At 47.6% G+C, this 18,654-nt stretch overlaps 1 protein-coding gene across 1 annotated transcript; it reads left to right on the top strand.

The window, feature by feature from the left end:
- The first annotated feature begins 9,549 nt into the window (after positions 1-9,549).
- Positions 9,550-16,607, top strand: Pkdrej (polycystin (PKD) family receptor for egg jelly). Its single transcript, NM_011105.2, has one exon. It carries the CDS (start codon positions 9,550-9,552, stop codon positions 15,928-15,930), a length of 6,381 nt encoding a protein of 2,126 aa, NP_035235.2. The 3' UTR covers positions 15,931-16,607.
- Positions 16,608-18,654: the final 2,047 nt, after the last annotated feature.

Here is an 18,654-nt window from a genome sequence, read left to right as displayed (position 1 = left end):
CACACATCCTCCTCCTCCTCTTCATCATCACCACCACCACCATCATCACCATCATCAGGTATATGTTAAACATCCAGAATACCAGAACCATAGAGACAGAAGGCAGGCGGCTGGAGGCCAGGGTTGGAGAGGATGAGTGGTAACAGTCAGTGCTAGTAGGATTGTCTTTTGGGGTAACAAGATATTTGACTGTAAAATGAGTTTGGCTGGGCATGGTGGTGCATGCCTTTAATCCTAGCACTTGGGAGACAGAGGCAGGTGGATTTCTGAGTCCAGCCTGGTCTACAGAGTGAGTTCCAGGACAGCCAGGGCTATACAGAGAAACCCTGTCTCGAAAACAAAACAAAACAAAACAACAACAACAAAAAACCCATTGAGTTTGTACTTAATATCTTGTAGCTTTACCCTTCTAAATGGGTAGCTTTATGTGAATAGTACTTCAGTAAAGACACTGTCTTGATGAATGAGTTTTTTGTGTCCTGTCCCCTTGAATTTTTCACCCGAATCAGTCGAATTCTCTGTTCCCTTATTTCCCACACTCTGGTGTCAACCAAGACCATCATTTTGGAGAAGAATCTGGAGGCTGAGAAGTCGGAGTGATCCAGGACTCAAATCATCAGCGTTCCATTCCTGCATAACCAGGCGGCCCCAAGACGCCACGAAGAAGCCAAGGGGCTGGGCAGAGTATGCAGTATTTTACGTGCCTGGCCCTTTAAATGACCCTTGGCTCTCCATGGACCATCTAGCTCTTGGACTGCTGGGAATGGGAGAGGATATAAAAAGCCAGCAGAGAGTGGTGAGGAGAGAGAATAGGATTGGGGAAGAGGTAGGAGTAGGGTCCAGGAGACAGAAGAGACAGGTCAGAGAAGATAGTTGATGCAGGAAGAAAGAAGACTGTACTGGAGAAGAGAAGAGGGGAGGGGAGGGCAGGGGAGGGGAGGGCAGGGGAGGGGAGGGGAGAGGAGGGGAGAGGATCGGAGAGAGGAGAAGAGAAAATAGTAAGACAGTTTGAAAGTGAATTGGGCTAGCCCACTGAGAAGACAGTTGGTGACAGTTGAGCCAGGAGAAGCCTGAGCCAGAGGAGATATTATGAGGAGACCAATGAACTAAGAACCCACTAACAAAGTAACTAAAAATTAAACAACAAAAAGCAACATTGACAAAAAGCTGGGGGGGGGGGGGCGGAGGAGGTGGCTGGGTGGGAAGGGTGCATTGCTGCCAAGACTTTTGAGTTAATTCCCCCTGCAAGCTGTCCTCTGATCCACACCTGCATGTATTTGTCTGACCCACCCTTCCCATTCCCCCCCACACACACACACACACCCGCCACAAAACAAAACAAGTTAAAGAAGCCTTTTAGGAGACCAGAGAGGGCCTGGGTTTCCCTTGTCTTCTTCAGACAACAGACTGCGAAAAGGCAGCAGAGGGTGTCTTTAAGACCTCCCCGGAGATGCCACCATAGTGCGGTACCCCGCCCCCCCATCCCTATTGAATAGCAGGAACTTCCTCAGGGCCTCTGGCCTGCACCTCTGGGCCCACAAGCGGCTGTGTGATGGTGGCTGTAGCTCTGAGGCAGAAGCAGGAGCAGGACTATAGTGGGAAGGGACACTCCCAGTAGGTCAGAGTACAACTGGTGTCCATGTTTGCTCTAGCCTTGCCCAGGAGGGTAGGCTGGCCTAAACTCTGCAAACCCAGGGCTGAAGAATCCCTAGGAAAGTCCTGGTTAACTGAGGGACCCCAGGTGAGAAGGGGGACCCTCAGGAAGTCCCAAAAGTTCTCAGGGAGGAGCCAGGTTCAGGTATGTGCAGCCCGCCCAATGGTATCAATCTCACAGTGCGTTTCCACTTTGGTGGCCAGAAGTACGTTGAGGAGGCAGCAAACGTCAGAGCCGGGGCATGGAGAAGTTAGTGTGGAGCAAATTCCAAGTTTTAGTATGTATTACCTGTCAATTACTAGTGGAAAAAAGGTACCAAGCACTTCTAATCTAGGGCTCCAAGTTTTATGTCTCCCATTCTGGAGGCTGAGAGCGCAGGGTCAGGACAACAGCATGGGGGAGGGCTTGGAGAGACCCTACTTCCAGGTCTGCAGATGGCCACAGAGTGAGAGAGAAGAATCTTTTCATGAGACCACAAACCTTGGTCTGGGTCGTGTCTTCCCCCCCCCTCCCCCCCCGCCCCATACTGGTTAAAAAACAAAACCACAGCTCTCACTTCAAAGCAAATGAGTTTATTCATGAGCCAAATATGCATGACCATGACCCAGAACACAGACTTTAGGTTGTCCCAGAAGACATGTTCTTCTGGGGGTGTGGTTACCTGAAACTATACTGAGTTACAAAACAAAGAAAGTCATAAGTCAAGGCATTTACCTAAGACATGAGTGAGGGCTGCATGTGTTGGGTTTTACAAAAAGATAAAAAGGAAAGGAATATGTTTTGGTGGTTGTGTAGTCAGGTGCGGAGGAAGGGAGTGCCTCCACGGGCCCAGGCTGAGGCATCCCTTCCCTCTGAGGAACCAACCACATAACGATAGTATAGTATAGAGTTTATTCAGGGCATGGGGAGTGGAATTGAGAGAGTAGGAGAGACAGAGAAAGGGGAGAGAGAGAGAGAGAGAGAGAGAGAGAGAGAGAGAGAGAGAGAGAGAGAGAGAGAGAGAGAGAGAGCAGCCATGAGCATGTGGAGAGAGAGGGAGGAGGGGAATGGTTAGAAAGAGGGGGAAGGGGCGAGAGGACAGAGGGAGAGCAAGAAGGCAAGAACAAGAGAGAGAGCAGAGGGGGCAAGCAGCCCCTTTTATAGTGACTCAGGCACACCTGGCAGTTGCCAGGTAACTGTGGGGCAGAGCTTAGACAAAATGCTAACAGTATGTTGGTGGGTTTATGGCAAGGTGGGAATTTTGTTGTAGGTTTCAGATGCCAGTTGATAGACATTCTTAGCTTTGGGATTGACGGAAGCAAGTGATGTCGTAAGAGTTCATTTGAAAGGTTTGGAAGAATGCTAAGTCAAACACATGAATAGCTAACACAAAGCCTTCAAAGGGGTTTTGAAATGGCTCAAGATAATTTGTCTCTTACCAACATTTGAGTTCTCCCTTAACTGCCAAGTTCAGCGTGCACTCCTGCAGAAGTCAAAAGTCGACATTGGTCATCTTATTCATCCACTTTCCACTTTGATTTTTTGAGACAGTCTCTCACTGAACCCAGGGCTCAGAGATTCAGCTGGTCCAGCAACCCTGTCCCCAAATCCTGTCTTTGCCTCGCCAGCAATGGAACTACAGGCATGCCAGGTCATGACGGCTTCTATAGGCGTTGGTGATGGGGCTGGGACCCTTGAACTGTCACAGATCTCTCCTCAAGCCCTGGCCATGAAAAGTCTGTCCTCAACATGTGGGCGGCAGCCCCTTTGGACCTACATATCAGATACTTACATTCTGATTCATGACCGCATCAAAATTACAGGTGTGAAGTAGTGTGAAATAATGTTATTTCAACATAAGGAGTTGTATTAAACGGTTACAGCATCAGGAAGGTTGTGGACTGCGGGTCTACAGTCTGTGTAACTTTTCTGTTTTATTAGAAAATTAGTTAGCAACATTCCTAGCCCTAACTGCTTTCTAAATAGCATGACACTGGTAGTGATTCGGGTGAGACTATACAGACCTCAAGAGGACAGAGACATTCAGTCCAGGACATCTCTAAAAAAACAAATTCAGATCAGGGTCACCCAATGGAAGCGGACAGTCCGTAACTGGGATGTCAAAGCAGCAATCTCCCAATGTGTACCCAAGGCCGAGCCCCCTGATACAGATCTTACCAGATGTGACCAAAAGAGGCTTTGTGGTGACCAGCCAGCACCACCGCGGCAGTGAGTGAACACAGATCTATGTCTTGATAACCCCATACCTGCTTTACTGCTCTGAGCTTGCTGTCTCGGAATTCTTCACTTTGCACAAGAGAGCAGGCCCCTTCTCCACTCAGAGCCCTCAGACGGACACTAGCGTGACCTCTCCTTACAGCTCTGGCTCACCCTGTTGCCCCTCCCCCCATCACTTTCCTCCAGACTCAGTGTCTCACCTTCGTCCTACTCCTTCTTTCCCTTGGGATGCTGTCCTGGAGTTGTTTGTGAAACCTGTTCCCTCATCTCATGCAGGCACCTCCTCAGAGAGGCCCCTCAGTCAATTCCTCAGACTCTTCCTCTCGATTTTCTTCATGCCTCCCCTCACGCCTGAAGTTAATCATGTTGCATCTTCAGCTTTATTTTTTTTAATATTCCAAATCTTGTTTTATTCAAGTCAATAATGCTAATTGAGAGACTTAATCAGAGGCCCAGAAATGTAAGTTTAAACAAACAAACAAGTCCCAAGGTGAAACATATCGGGCCAGCTGCAGCTGCTGGGAGTTGCAGGCTCCAATAGATAACGTTTCCTGACAACCCTCCCTCTCCTACATGCTTTGCACTCAGGAGATCCAGGTGGCCGGGCCAGAGCTGTCTGTAGCCATGGAGCCAAAAACAAGTCAATCATTTTAAAAAGTCAACTTGTCCATAAACCTCTTACTCAATCATATAATGCCAAGACGTAGAGACCTGTGTTTTTTTCTTCTTTAAAAACCCCTTCCCCTAAACCTTGTGGTTGCTCACCTAATCTGCTGCATCAGGGAAGGTTTGCAGGCCTGAGCTCAAATAAACCCTCATGTAAACTGCATCAGAGTGACGGTGTCCTGGTGGTCTCTGGAGTTTCGAAATCTGGGCATAACACTAGTGAATTTGCATTTTGTGGCTTCGTTATCACGAAAACTGAATTCAACATTTAAAAACTCTTTTTTTTGCCGGGCGTGGTGGCGCATGCCTTTAATCCCAGCACTCAGGAGGCAGAGGCAGGCAGATTTCTGAGTTCGAGGCCAGCCTGGTCTACAGAGTGAGTTCCAGGACAGCCAGGGCTATACAGAAAAACCCTGTCTCGAAAAAACAAACAAACAAACAAAAAACCAAAAAAAGAAAAAAAAAAGAAAAAAAACCCCTCTTTTAAAAAAAAAACTATATTTTAAAATTTCATTTCACGTGTGAGTGTTTTGCCTTGCATGTATGCATGTGTGCCATGTATGTGCTTAGTTAAGACTATAGAGGTCAGAAGATGGCATCAGATCCCCTGGAGCTGGAGTCACAACTGACTGTGAATCACCATGTGGGTGCTGGGAATCAAACCTGTGTCCTCTGTAAGGACAGCCAGTGTTCTTCACTGCTGAGCTGTTTCTCTAGGCCCTGTACTTTGGATTGTTTTCTTCTAAGGCTGTGTGTATATATATATATACGCATATGTATGTGCCCACATGTGAATGAGAGGGCAACCCTGACTGGCATCCTCAGGAGCATCTTCTGCCTTGTTTGAGGAAGGGTTGCCCCTTGACCTACAGCTCACCAACTAGGCTAGGCTGGGTGGTAAGAAAGCCCAGGATCAATCATCCTGATGCCACTTTCCCGGTGCTGGGATGACAGTCAGGTGCCACCGCACCTTGACAGCCTGTTAGAGTCTTAATACTTAAACAATGGCCCATTGAATAGTGGGGAACAACCTCTAGATCCTTTGAATAAACGCTTTAAGAAATAATGTAAAGACTTGATTCAATGCCAACATTTCTTCTGTAAATCCAATGACTTTGCCAAATGGTGTTGGGAGCAAGTGAAAGGAGCGTATTCTAAGTGCTACCGTTTCATTTGCAGACTCCATTTAATCACAGGGAGAAACTAAATTCAAGATCCCAGGCTCTCGGGGAGCTGGGGACGTCCCTGCAGCTGAACAGCTTCTGTTGTGAACAGTTGTCTGAGACCAGACATCTCAGGGACAACTTCTCCATCTTCCTGGCAGAGTCAAACAAGTTCATATTCCCAGGCCTAAGAACAAACACCTCTCCCATTTCTCCCAATATTATCTTAGTTGTCTGTGAACCGGTAAAGAATTTAGAAATTGCTGTTATCTAAACCAAGGTGCATGTGTTATATATATTAAAACGTATGTAAGCAATTGCCTGTATGCCCTAATTAACTACACGCAGCTGGCCTGATCCTTTGTCCCCTTATCACTCTGAGTTCCAGAAGAGATTCTAGGAAGAAATTGAATTAAGAACCTTGAAGCCAAGTTGCCCAGGATTAAAACCCAGTCTCCAACCGATACTTTCTTGCTTAACCCATAGTGTCAAAATACAATTGGATAATACTACAGCGTACCCCCATCCCCAGCTCCCTCCATACTTTGTGTTCCCATCCTTTGAAAATGTTGTACAATTTCCCCCCGGGGGATGAAGTCAGAACCCGAACTGGCTGCTTTCCTGAGAGCTCAAGAAATAAAGCTTTTCATTTTTTTAAGCTTCCGTATCTGAAGTGAGTTTTCTCAGCTTCCACCCCAAACCCAACAATGGTTTCTATAGGCAATCAAGCACACCAGGTTCCAGTAGAGCATATATTTAAGTTCTCACCCTTGGGCTGGAGAGATGATGGCTCAGCGGTGAAGAGCACTGACTGCTCTTCCAGAGGTCCCCAGTTCAATTCCCAGCATCCACATGGTGGCTCACAACCATCTGTAATGGGATCCGATGCCCTCTTCTGGCATCTGAAGACAGCAATAGTGTACACACAAACATAAAATAAATGAATAACTTTAAAAAGTTCTCACCAGTGGTGTACATTAGTAAATGAAGGGGATGAACTTTCCCCGGTGTAAGTCAGGTAAACGCCCACAGTTAGGATCTAGCTCACGATTTCATTCCCTGACTGATGGCAGTGGGTCACGTGCCCCTCCACCCCCAAATGCACTGTTCTCCACCGTTGGCCTCTTCCCCAGCATCTGGGAAACAGAGGCAGAAGGTTCCAGTGTTCGATGGCCTAAGTAATGTTCCTCACCCTCACTGCCGTGGGCTCTCCCTGAGAATTGAGACCAAGGCTGTAGGAAAACGCTGGTGTCCAAACGTTATCGGAGAGCGTTAACTGAATTAAGGAAGCACACAAAAGTGAGCCAGTGAGAGGGGTTAAAGGTGCTTATTAGCCAACCTGACAGCCTGAACCCCCATGATGGAGAGAGAGAGAACTGGCTCCTGCAAGTTGTCCTCTCTCCAAAGTATGTGCACTGTGGTGTGTATCTACCCACATACACAAATAAATCATGCAGAGAAGAAAAGGGAAACCCTTAATAGTCAATACCAATACTTATCAAAATTGGCACATAGATGGTGATGGTTTAAAAACTTCAACTAGAAGCCAACAGTGACAGCAAAAAACAAACCTCTATTAAACATGGCAAGCAAGAATGCGAGAGATGCTCACATAGGAAGGAAGCGCAAGTGGCTCTGTTGGCTGCTTAGCTAAAACAGACTCGAGACAAAGCTTGTTACCAGATAGACACATTTCATAGTGACATGAAGGGCAATCTATCAAGAAGACATCAGCCCAAAGACACATATACTCGTCAACTGACAGAGTCCCAAGAATGCGCAGTGAGAAATGTCAGAAGGGAAGTTTGAACCAGAACTTTGCACTGCCTAGGTAGGAGATTAAGTTTCACCTGGAGATTATAACGCTAGTCAAAACCTCAGGAAGGACATGGAAGATGGAAGTACCACTACCAACCGTCTGCGTTTGATCAGGCTCTCTAAGGTGTGATATTATAATTTAAGTTAGAATGTAGTGCAAGCCAACTACTCAGCAGGCACATCAACTGGTTCAAGACCAGCCTGAGAAACTTAGCAAGACTCTGTCTCAAAATTAAAAGAGGTTATTTTTAAAGACTGGGAAATAGATTTCAGTGGTAGAGGGTCTGAAGGAGGTCTTAGGATGAACCCTAACAACAACACACATCTTCCTTTTAAGTTCACACAGAATGTATAACAAGAAGGACTCCAGGGTGGCCATTAAGGCAAGTCATAAATAAAAATGACTAAAAATCATTCTGGACCTATTCTCTAATCATAGCATTGTTAATTAGAGATCAATAAGCACAAGATTTCTTTTTATTTATTTATTTATTTATTTATTCTATGTATGAGTACACTGGTGTGTCAGACACACCAGAAGAGGGCATCAGATCCCATTACAGATGGTTGTGAGCCACCATGTGGTTGCTGGGAATTGAACTCAGGACCTCTGGAAGAACAGAGGTCATCTCTCCAGCGCCACAAGAGTTCTACATGAACTCCAAATGCTTGCAACTAACAACACCCTTTGGAATATACGGGTACAAACAAAATACTAGGAGAATTAGAAATATTTTAAAGGAAAGATGGCCAAAAATACAATAAGCGTGTAGGATGTACTTAAATACTGTATAGTAGGGACTTTATAGTTTTAAACACAGTAGGAGAAGGAAGAAGTAAGAAGAAGAGGAAGAGGAGGAAGAAGAGGAGGAAGAAGAGGAGGAAGAAGAGGAGGAAGAGGAGGAGGAGGAGGAGGAGGAGGAGGAGGACTAGGACGAAAGGCTCCATCTTTGAGCCAAAATGTCAAGTTAGGAAACTAGAGCCTCGGCTGCAGCTCAGGGGTATGGCCATCATTCCTGGAGACCCAAGGTTTGATCTTCAGTAACTTCTCCCTTTTAAACTACACAGTTCTTTTTAGCTAGGTTCGTTCTTTTTAGCTAGGTTAGGTAGTACACACTTGTGATCTACCACCTAAGAGGCTGAAGCTGAAGAATCTCCAGTTGACACAGTCTAAAACAAACAAATAAACAAACAAACAAACAAACAAATAAGCAAACAATACATTTAAAAGTGAAGGAAAGGGAAAAAACAAACCAAACCAATAACAACCAACCCAAACCTAACCAACAACCCCACCTCCACGCCCCCTTTCCCCAAACAACCAAGTGTCAGATATCCCTGCACTGGTCTGAGGGGGCTGGCAAGGCCCTCCAGACTTCATTATTTTGGAACCGGTTTTCCCGTGGGAGAGGAATTTCTGCTAAGAAGTTTTCTTGGTGTGTCCAGTTTTAAAAAGAAGAAAAGAAGGGGGTGGGGCGGCAGAGCACGGGATTAAACTCATTTAGCAAGGCCTGATCCTGGAGTAGATCCATCAGTATGGGAAGAAAGAGGTGGTTGGAAACAGTCTTGAGCCCCTCTGCCGCCTAGTGTATAGTGACCTACCTTGCACCTACCTTCCTGGAGATGCTGCTGTCCTTAGCATGTCCTTCTTGGTCCTGAGAATCTCCACTTCTCTGGAAACCCATTGTTCTGTGACTTCCCACGTTCTCCTTGTGTGTGGTTCTCCTTGGTCCTGAGATCCTTGATGACCCTGAGAGCCCACTGTTCCTGGGAACTCACTGCCCTTTGGGACCCACCGCCCCTGGGAACATACTGTCCCTTAAACTCACTAGCCCTGGGAACCCCACTGTCCCTGAGAGTGTACTGTCCCCGAGAGAACCCACACCTCGGGTGAACCGCCTTATTCCGGAGTGGCGGAGCACGCTGCCCCTGCCCCGCGGCGAGCTGCGCGCCCATCCCCTCCCGGTACGCTCGCTCGCGGCCCAGCCCAGCGTCACGGCCGTTGCGCCCGGCAGCTCCTGGCGGGGAGTCATGTGGCCGGGCCCCGCGCTGCTGCTCCTGGGCCTGGGCCTGGGTCTAGGCAGCCAGCCGCCACCCACCGGCCCTCGCGGGCTGCCGGGCGTGCTCAGGGGCGCCCCGGGGTTGGGGCAGGGCGCGGAGAGCAGCGTCCGGGGCGGTGACACCGGGGGCCTGTCCCCGCGTGCAGCCCCGCGCCACGCCAGCCCTACGCCGCCCCGTAGGTGTCCCTCGGGCGCAGCTGCACGCGTCCTCCTGAAAGTCAACTCTTCGGACCCCGCAGCCGCCAAGGCTAACGTGTCCTGCCAGACGGCCCCCTGTATCATGCAGCCAGTGAAGATCAACAGGAAGGACCAGAACGCTCCCCTTATCCTGAGCAGAGACGAGGAAGCCACCCTCAATATCACTGTGCGTTGGTACTGTCCTGATGCCTTGGTCATTCGCAAGAGCTGGGTGTACTTTTCGGTGGCCTCTGTGAACGACACCCCTGATTGGAACCGACCTGTGCTCTTGCCGCAGGTGGCAGTGTCTAAGGGTTTCTCCCTCCACATCCCCAAATATGCCCTGCCTTACGGGGTGTATGTGTTTAACTTTACGCTGTCCATCTTCAGGTGGGACCTCGCCTGGCCCACGGTGACAGGCTCGGATATCATCTACATTTGGGTTAGAAAACGCCCCCTGAAGGCTGTTCTTCTTGGAGCCCCCAGAGTAACCGTGAAGTTCTCCGATGAACTGATTCTGAATGGAAGCATGTCCTACGACCCAGAGGCAGACATCCCCACATGGGGACTCCAGTTTTTTTGGTATTGTACCACAAATCCAAGATACTATAGTGGCAACTATGTATTAGTGATCAACCAGGCTGTCTGCCACCCAGAGCAGGATTCACTGAACTGGCCTTGGGCAGTGGGCTCTGTACTAACCATTCCACCAAAAACTCTTAGGGGCAATGGTGTGTATTACTTCAGAATGGTGGTACAGAAGCAAAACAGAACTGCATTTTCTGATAAAACTGTACACGTGCTCCAGGGGCTTCAGCCCAAGGCACACATTTCCTGCATTGAAAATTGTGGCCCCACGTTAGGTGTGTCAGATAGATTTTCTCTGTTTCTGAACTGCCCAAGTTGTGGCCGCCAGGATTTGTATAGCTGGTCCATTTTGTCTCTAACGGGCCATGAAGTGATGTTTGACTGGGCAGGGCAAGCAATCACCAGGAGGAATGGACCTTATTTGTCCATAAAAGCTTTTGCCTTTAGGAATTTTTTGGAAAATAGGGTTTGGGTTTCCCTGATTCTGAAATCTTGGAGTGGTATGACCACGACCTTGAGACATCCCGTTGTCATTAACCATGGCCCTCGAGTTGGCAAATGCAAGATAAATCCAGCTAGTGGGATTTCCATGGTTACTAAATTTGCTGTTGAATGTAGTGATTTTAAGGATGAGAACCTTCCCCTTAAGTATAAAATAATAGTATCTGAGTTGGACAGCATTGGCGCGATCAGTTCCGTAGAAGAGAATACACTGGGTTCCGTGGTGTATTCAGGGGCAGAGCCGATAACACCAGCCTTCTTTCTCCCTGTCGGTACGGTGACAGATGAGTACAATGTGAGGCTTTATGTTCAGGTCTATGACTCCTTAGGGACATTTTCTCAAGTGACTTTGCAAGCGACTGTGACGGCACCTACTGTCAGGGACTCTTCAAAGGATGTTTTACAACAGCTGCTCAACGTCACCATGAAACCGACGTCACTGTTGTCTACCTTGCTTCAAAAGCAGGACTGGCTACAGGCTGGCTACTTAACCTATGTGGTGATTTCTGTCTTGAATAACATAAAAGGGGAGCAGGAACTTCAAGATGACAGAGCCCGTCTCCTGGAGCACCTCGTCAAACAGTCTCTCACGTTTGCTATGAACACAGCGGATGAGATCGGTCAGTCGGTGATGGTGATTACCAAATTAACCCAGAAAGCCTCTGACTTGAGTCAAGCGGATTTAGAGGCCACCTCGTTCCGGCTTAGGCAAGCAAGCCAAGACCTACAAGAATACCAGCACAGACACAAGCACCTTCAGCAGGTTGAAGTTGTGGGCACTGGCATCCTAACCAGTCTGTCTAACCTTCTTAAGCTGATTAATCCCTACTATACGTTACAAGATCCTTTGTTTGTAGTCGAATCACTATCAGACACAATACTGGCTAACAAGGTTCCGGGGAGCAAGACCACTGCTCTGAGGACCAGTAACTTTAACATGTATGTGGAGAAAGTTGAAAACTGGAATGTTTTTAAGGCCTTCAGAAATGATTCACTCTGTCCAAACTGCCTCCGTGCGACACTGAACGCAAGCACGGTCCCCAGGCTACCCGCAAAGGCTCCGATTTCTATGATGTTTTGTGAGTTCGCAGACGACCCCTTTCCTTGGTTGACTTACCCGGAAAACATTTCTGTAGATGTGGTTGGGTTCAGGATGACTGGAGTCGCAGATAACAATAAGGTCATAGAGATCACACCCGACATAGCAGAAGTGTACCTGGTCAGAAAAGATCTGACCCCTTCGAGTTTTAACCTTACGGTGGGACCCGGCATTAAAAGCGATGGGTTCTCAAAGGTGACAACGGGTGGAATTAGCTTTGAGGTAGACAGCAGGTGGACTGGGGAGCTACTCATTCACATTGTCACAAATGTGACAGTGTTGTTTGAGGCCTTGGTATATGAAGGCTGTCAGCTCACGCCCACCAATCTGATGGCCACTTTCCTTGTTCCTAATGACATCCCTCCCATTGTCAAGTGGAGTGGCCTGTTTGACCCAACCTGTTCAGTCAAGGAGGCCCGCGTGGTTTGTCTGTCATCATCCCTGCTTCGAAGCATAGCTCAGCGCAGATTTTCATTCAAGTATAACATATCCATGGTCCTGCAGGCATCGCGTTTTGTCCTGAAGCCCACTAACAAGCTAGTGAGAATTGCTCTCTTTATGGTTCACTGTTTGGACATGTATGGGATCCAGAGTGATTGGCAACAAAGTACCTGCGTGCTGGGTGAGAAGACCACGTGGAAAACAGTACACTGTGTCTGTAGGAATGGAAGGCGGAGCCGGCGGCAGCTGACTTCTGTGAAGCTGACCTACCATCATCTGCACACCCACTTTGTGACTGCTAAGGTAATTGTGGTCCCTAACCCCGTGGATCTGAGGCTAGCGATCATTAGTAACCTTACCCAAAACCCTGCGACTTTCCTGGCCGTGCTTTTCATTATGATCTTGTATGCAATTCTGGCTTTCTGGGCCTTGCACAGGGATGTGATAGATCTGTATTTTCGGGACAATGTGGTAATACTGACTGATAATGATCCTTTTGATACCCTATGCTATCTAGTAACCATCTTTACTGGGAGTCGCTGGGGGTCTGGAACCAGAGCCAATGTTTTTATCCAGCTTATGGGAACGGAGGGTACCAGTGATGTTCACTGTTTAAGCCATCCATATTTTAAAACCCTATACCGAGGAAGTATCAATACTTTCCTCCTGACAACAAAAAATGACTTGGGGGATATCCATTCCATCCGAGTGTGGCATGACAATTCGGGCGAAGCACCTAGCTGGTACCTAAGTCGAATCAAAGTAGAAAATCTCTTCAACAAGCGCATTTGGCTTTTTGTGTGCCGGAGGTGGCTCTCTGTGGACACCACTTTGGATGCAACGTTTTCTGTCACCAACCCGGATGAGCCTCTGAAAAGGACAGACTTCTTCATGATTGATGTGAGGGATAAGCTTCGGAAGAACCACATGTGGATCTCCATTTTCACGGAAATTGTCCCCAAACCATTCAACAGGCTCCAGAGGCTGTCCTGCTGCTTGGCCATGCTGCTAAGCTCTCTTGTTTGCAATATCATGTTTTTTAACTTGAACCAAAAGGAGAAAATTGAGTCCAGACACATGCACATTATCAGGTCAATGCTGATAGGCATCGAGAGCGTCGTAATCACAATCCCCGTGCAATTACTGATAACTTTTTTCTTCACCTATTCCCAGAAGAATCTTAAAATGAATCTAGACAAAGTGGCACCCCAGAAGCACCCCCTGATGTCAGAGGAAGGTCTGTCCTGGAAAGAGCGATTGCACAAATGGCATGAATATGAAATGAAGGCTCTCCCCAGGAGAGCTGCCGTGTCCACCTCTGCTCCCGAGGAAAAGGAAGCCTTTGAAACCTCACAGAAGCATGAGAAAGCAGACACCCAAATGTCCAATAAGAACAGCAGTAACAATAACCAAGAAGCCAGTGAAGGTGTCCCTCCGAAAGCTTTCTCTTCCCAACCGCATACTACTGAGTCTGTTCAAAAGAAGACCCAGATTATCCTGCCCAGGTGGTGTGTTTACATAGCCTGGTTTTTGGTGTTTGCCACTTCCGGTATATCGTCATTCTTTATTGTATTTTACGGCGTGACTTACGGCTATGCCAAGTCAATAGAGTGGCTCTTTGCGTCGTTCTGTTCCTTCTGTCAGTCTGTGTTCCTCGTACAACCATGCAATATTCTCCTGAGGTCAGGCACCAGGAGCTACAAGCCCAAGTACTGTAAGAACCTCTCGTGGTCCAGCAAGTACCATTACTCAGAAATCAGGCTGCAGGGGTTGACGATGACACAGGAGGAGATGGAGCAGCTTCATGAGGACATCGCCTACGTCCGAAGCTTGAGCATGTACCAGCCCATCACTGAGGACAAAATCCAGATCCTCAGGCGGGAGAACAGGATCCGGAGGAGGTCCTTCTTGTTCCTGAGCTACCTCGTGACTCACTTCATATTCCTGACCCTTCTCCTGTTGCTCATTTTCTCACTGCGCCACAACGACAGCTTCTACTATAACCAGTTTATTCGCCATCGGTTCTCCGTGGATCTCGCCACTGTGATGAAGCTGGGAGATATCTACACCTGGCTCCACGGCGTGTTCCTCCCTTTGTTACACAATGACCCAAACCCAACATTCCTTCCGGACAGCTCTTCTAAAATCCTTGGCCTTCCGCTTGTGAGGCAAGTGAGGGCCAGACCTAGCAACAAGACGTGTCTGTTGGCCAAGAAGTTTGTACAGAGCAGCGTTGCAGGGGAAATCCATTGTCACCCACAGTACGGCATTGACCCAGAAGACACACAACACTATTCCAGTGTCTGGAGTAAGGCTGGCAAGCAGTCAACAGACAAAGCTAGCCATGGGTTTACTTATAAGCCTCCGGGGAAAAGATGGGTGTATCATTCCTATGGAGTACTAAACACCTATGGATCTGGAGGGTATGTGTTCTACTTCTTTCCAGGACAGCAGATGTTTAATTCTACAGTGAGGCTCAAGGAACTCGAGGGAAAGAATTGGCTGGATGAGTTGACATGGGCCGTGATTGTGGAACTGACCACTCTGAATCCAGACACCAGTCTGATGTGTAGCATTTCGGTTGTATTCGAAGTCTCTCCCTTAGGGGTTGTCAACTCTAGCCTTTCTGTGTACTCCTTCTCGCTGGCTGACTTCAACAGAAAAACCTCGTCAGAAATCTACCTCTACGCCGCCATTCTTATTTTCTTTTGTGCCTATGTTGTGGACGAGGGCTACATCATCAGGCAAGAGAGGGCTTCCTACATAAGGAGTGTGTACAACCTGCTCAACTTCTCTCTCAAGTGCATGTTCGCTCTCCTGATAGTGCTTTTCTTCTGGAAGTACTTCCTGGCCACCAAAATGGTCCAGCTTTACCTTGCTGACCCCGAAGCCTTCATTCCCTTCCATGCCGTTTCTCGGGTTGACCACTTCATGAGAATCATCTTGGCTTTCCTGTTGTTTCTGACCATACTGAAGACACTCAGATATTCCAGGTTCTTCTATAATGTGCGCCTGGCTCAGAAGGCCATCCAGGCTGCCCTTCCTGGCATCTGCCACACGGCTTTGGTGGTGTCTATATATTCCTTCATGTACGTAGCTTTTGGGTACTTGGTGTTCGGTCAGCATGAATGGAATTACAGCAATATGATTCACGCCACCCAAACCATCTTCTCCTACTGCGTGTCAGCCTTTCAGAACACAGAATTTTCCGGCAACAAGGTTCTCGGGGTCCTGTTTCTGTCGTCTTTCATGTTGGTGATGATCTGTATCTTCATCAACTTGTTTCAGGCAGTGATTCTGTCTGCCTATGATGAGATGAAGCAGCCTGTGTACGAGGAGCCGTCTGATGAGGCCGAGGCTGTAACCTATCTGTGCAACAGGCTAAAATCTGGGTTTGACTTTCTCACCACCCGATCTAGAGACAAAGACCAATCCAACTTCTTCGTCGACATGCTCTATGGGCAGCCGGAGAAGAATACTCGCCGGTTCCTGGGACTGAAGGCCAGAAATATCAACGGGAAGAAAATGATTTACCTTGTTGTCTGATTAATGACGGTCAGGAGGGCCACAAGCAAAGAGTGTCCCAAACATGACTTATGTTTCTCAAGGGGACTAAAGAGTGCCTGATGGCTCAGTCAAGCTCACCTCCACATCTGAAGTATCCCCACGCTGGGCCCTGCTCTTGGGAACAAGAACATGAACAGAGAGGCAAATCAGGGGAGAGAAGTGGATGGCAAGGTGGGACTCTCTCTGGATGGGATTCTGCGACTCCTGGTCCAGAGGCAGAGCTCCTTTTGTGGGAGCTTGCAGCAGTGGGGAAGAGTGGCAGCCGCTCACTTTGAGACCCAGCTTCAAGGGAAAGAGCTGGCCAGGTCCCATCATGGATTAAGCCACAGCCCAGCAGCCTCTAAACAGAAACAGACTGGTCAGCCTCCCTGGAAGTCTCCTCTGCAGACCATGCCTGGGAAGCGTCTCTTCAAGTCCTCCTGCAGGCCAGGGCTAGAGGGGATCCTGTGGGGGAGTTCCAGAGCTTGCTTTAAGAGTTTGAGAATGCAGAGACGAGAGAGCAGGGGACAAGGACCTGAAGCGTCCTGTCCCACTTTAACTCCCTCAGGGCGTAGAAGAACAAGGGCTGACAGTTGTTACCTTGTTACTCAGAAGCACGTGCCTTGATGTTGACGCCACTTTTAAGTTTTATATGAATTAAATTTGAGATTTCTTCTATGGCCTGTGCAGTGATTTCTGTGTCAGGGATCAAAGACATATTTGTGGCTGCCTTCAACATGGAAGGTTATCAGCCTCCTCCAATAACCTTTTTTTTTTTTTAAAAAAAAAAACAAACAAGAGATTTATTTTTATTTGTTTGTTTTGAGACAGGATTTCTCTTTGTGTATTCCTGGATGTCGTGGGACCAGACTTGCTCTGTAGACCAGGCTGGCCTCTAACTCATAGAGATCTGCCTATCTCTGCCTACTGAATGCTGAGAACCAAAGACATGTACCACCACCACCTGGCTCTTGGATAGGCTTTTAAGACTCACCTGAATAACATTATATACTTTTCTTTCTTTCTTTCTTTCTTTCTTTCTTTCTTTCTTTCTTTCTTTCTTTCTTTCTTTCTTTCTTTCCTTCCTTCCTTCCTTCCTTCCTTCCTTTCTCTCTCTCTCTCTCTCTCTCTCTCTCTCTCTCTTTCTTCCTTTCTTTCTTTCTTTTTTTTGAAACAGGACCTCACTATGTAGCTCTGGTTGGTTTGGAGCTCGCTATGTAGACCAGGGTAGTCTTGAACTCACGGAGACTTGTCTGCCTCTGCTTCCCCCGATGGCTGGGATTAAAGGCTTGCATCACCATACTCAGCTTTATTTTAAACTTTGTTCTTGGACAACTGCATACAAGTATAAAATATATCTGGAATCTACCCACTCCTCCTGCATTTCCCCAACACTTCCTCTTCCCACGTTCATGCTGGCAACACCCTCTCCTTCTTCGTCCAGAGTCTGTCCTAGAAGTATATGGGTTTAGGACCCATGACCAACTTACCAGTGGCCATACCCCCAAAGAAATGATTCCTCCTTCCCGAATAGCCATCAATCCCCAATAACTCCTCCAATGGTCCCTCCCCATCCATGCTGTAATGTTACCCGGCTTGGTCTTATGTACGTTTGTATAAGTAACCACAGCTGCAGTGAACTCATGAGGCCAACGGCCATGACACTCCCAGAACACGGCACTGTATAAACGCCCCACCCGTTCTGCTGAGAGGTTCCTTGAGCCCCACTGGGGGTGGGGATGATAAGGATGTCCCACTGAGAGCTGAGCACTCAGTAGTCCAGCTGTTTTGTGTTGTGCTGAACTCTGCTAATGGCTTCGTTATAGAATCCCTCTTGCTGCTCAAATCGCAAGCTCATCTGGCACTTGCTTGGATCAGACAGTAGTGGGCACACGGAGATTCTGCCCCTCTTCTGTAAGAGGGTTTTATTCCCTATTTGATACAGTGCTTGCCACTGTCTGGGAGATTTGGAGATAGATGCATCTGGAAGAACTCTAAGACAACATCTTAAGGAGTAAGGAGTGGATCTTGAGTGGGTGGAAAAACATTCCCAGAAGCTGTAAGACTGTTGAAAGGAAATTCCCCCCAGGGGGGCTGGAGAGATGGCTCAGACATTAAAGAGCACCAGGGTTCCTGAGCTGAATTCCCAGCAACTACATGGTGGCTCACAATCATCTATAATGGGATCTGATGCCCTCTTCTGATGTGTGTGAAGCAAGTGACAGTGTACTCATATAACAAACAAACAAATCTAAAAGAAAGGAAGAGAGAAAGGAAGGAAGAAAGAGAGAAAGAGAGAGAGAAAGAAAGAAAGAAAGAAAGAAAGAAAGAAAGAAGAAAAGAAAAGAAAGCCCACACCGTTAAAGGCAGGCTATGTCCCTATGAGTTGCTAGCTAAGAAAACCCTTTAAGTCCCAGAAACTAGAAAGGCAATTTCCACTATTGTTGTCTGCATGCCAAAATTAAATGAAAATACTTATATATTGCAGGATATGGAGAAGTCAGGCTAAAACTGCTGAGGGAGTCCAGGCTGCTGAGGGAGAATTATTGCCAAGGATCCTACTTAGTTATGGATTCTATTATGTCACTGTGCCAGGCAAAGTATGTCTCCTGGTGCAATAGTGGTAAGCCAGTACTGATGTTGACAACACTTTCTGGTTGGATTTGAGGCTTCACAGGAGGGAACCTATGTTTGGCCTTATAAACCTGTGCAAAAACTTGTGGC

The sequence above is a fragment of the Mus musculus genome, chromosome 15 (genome assembly GCF_000001635.26).
Source record: "Mus musculus strain C57BL/6J chromosome 15, GRCm38.p6 C57BL/6J".
NCBI classification, from domain to species: Eukaryota; Metazoa; Chordata; class Mammalia; order Rodentia; family Muridae; genus Mus; species Mus musculus.
This window is presented reverse-complemented; position numbering and strand designations above follow the sequence as displayed.

Bases quoted from the DNA above. Each gene is read 5' to 3' on its own strand.
- Pkdrej (NM_011105.2), top strand. From the start codon at position 9,550: ATGTGGCCGGGCCCCGCGCTGCTGCTCCTGGGCCTGGGCCTGGGTCTA.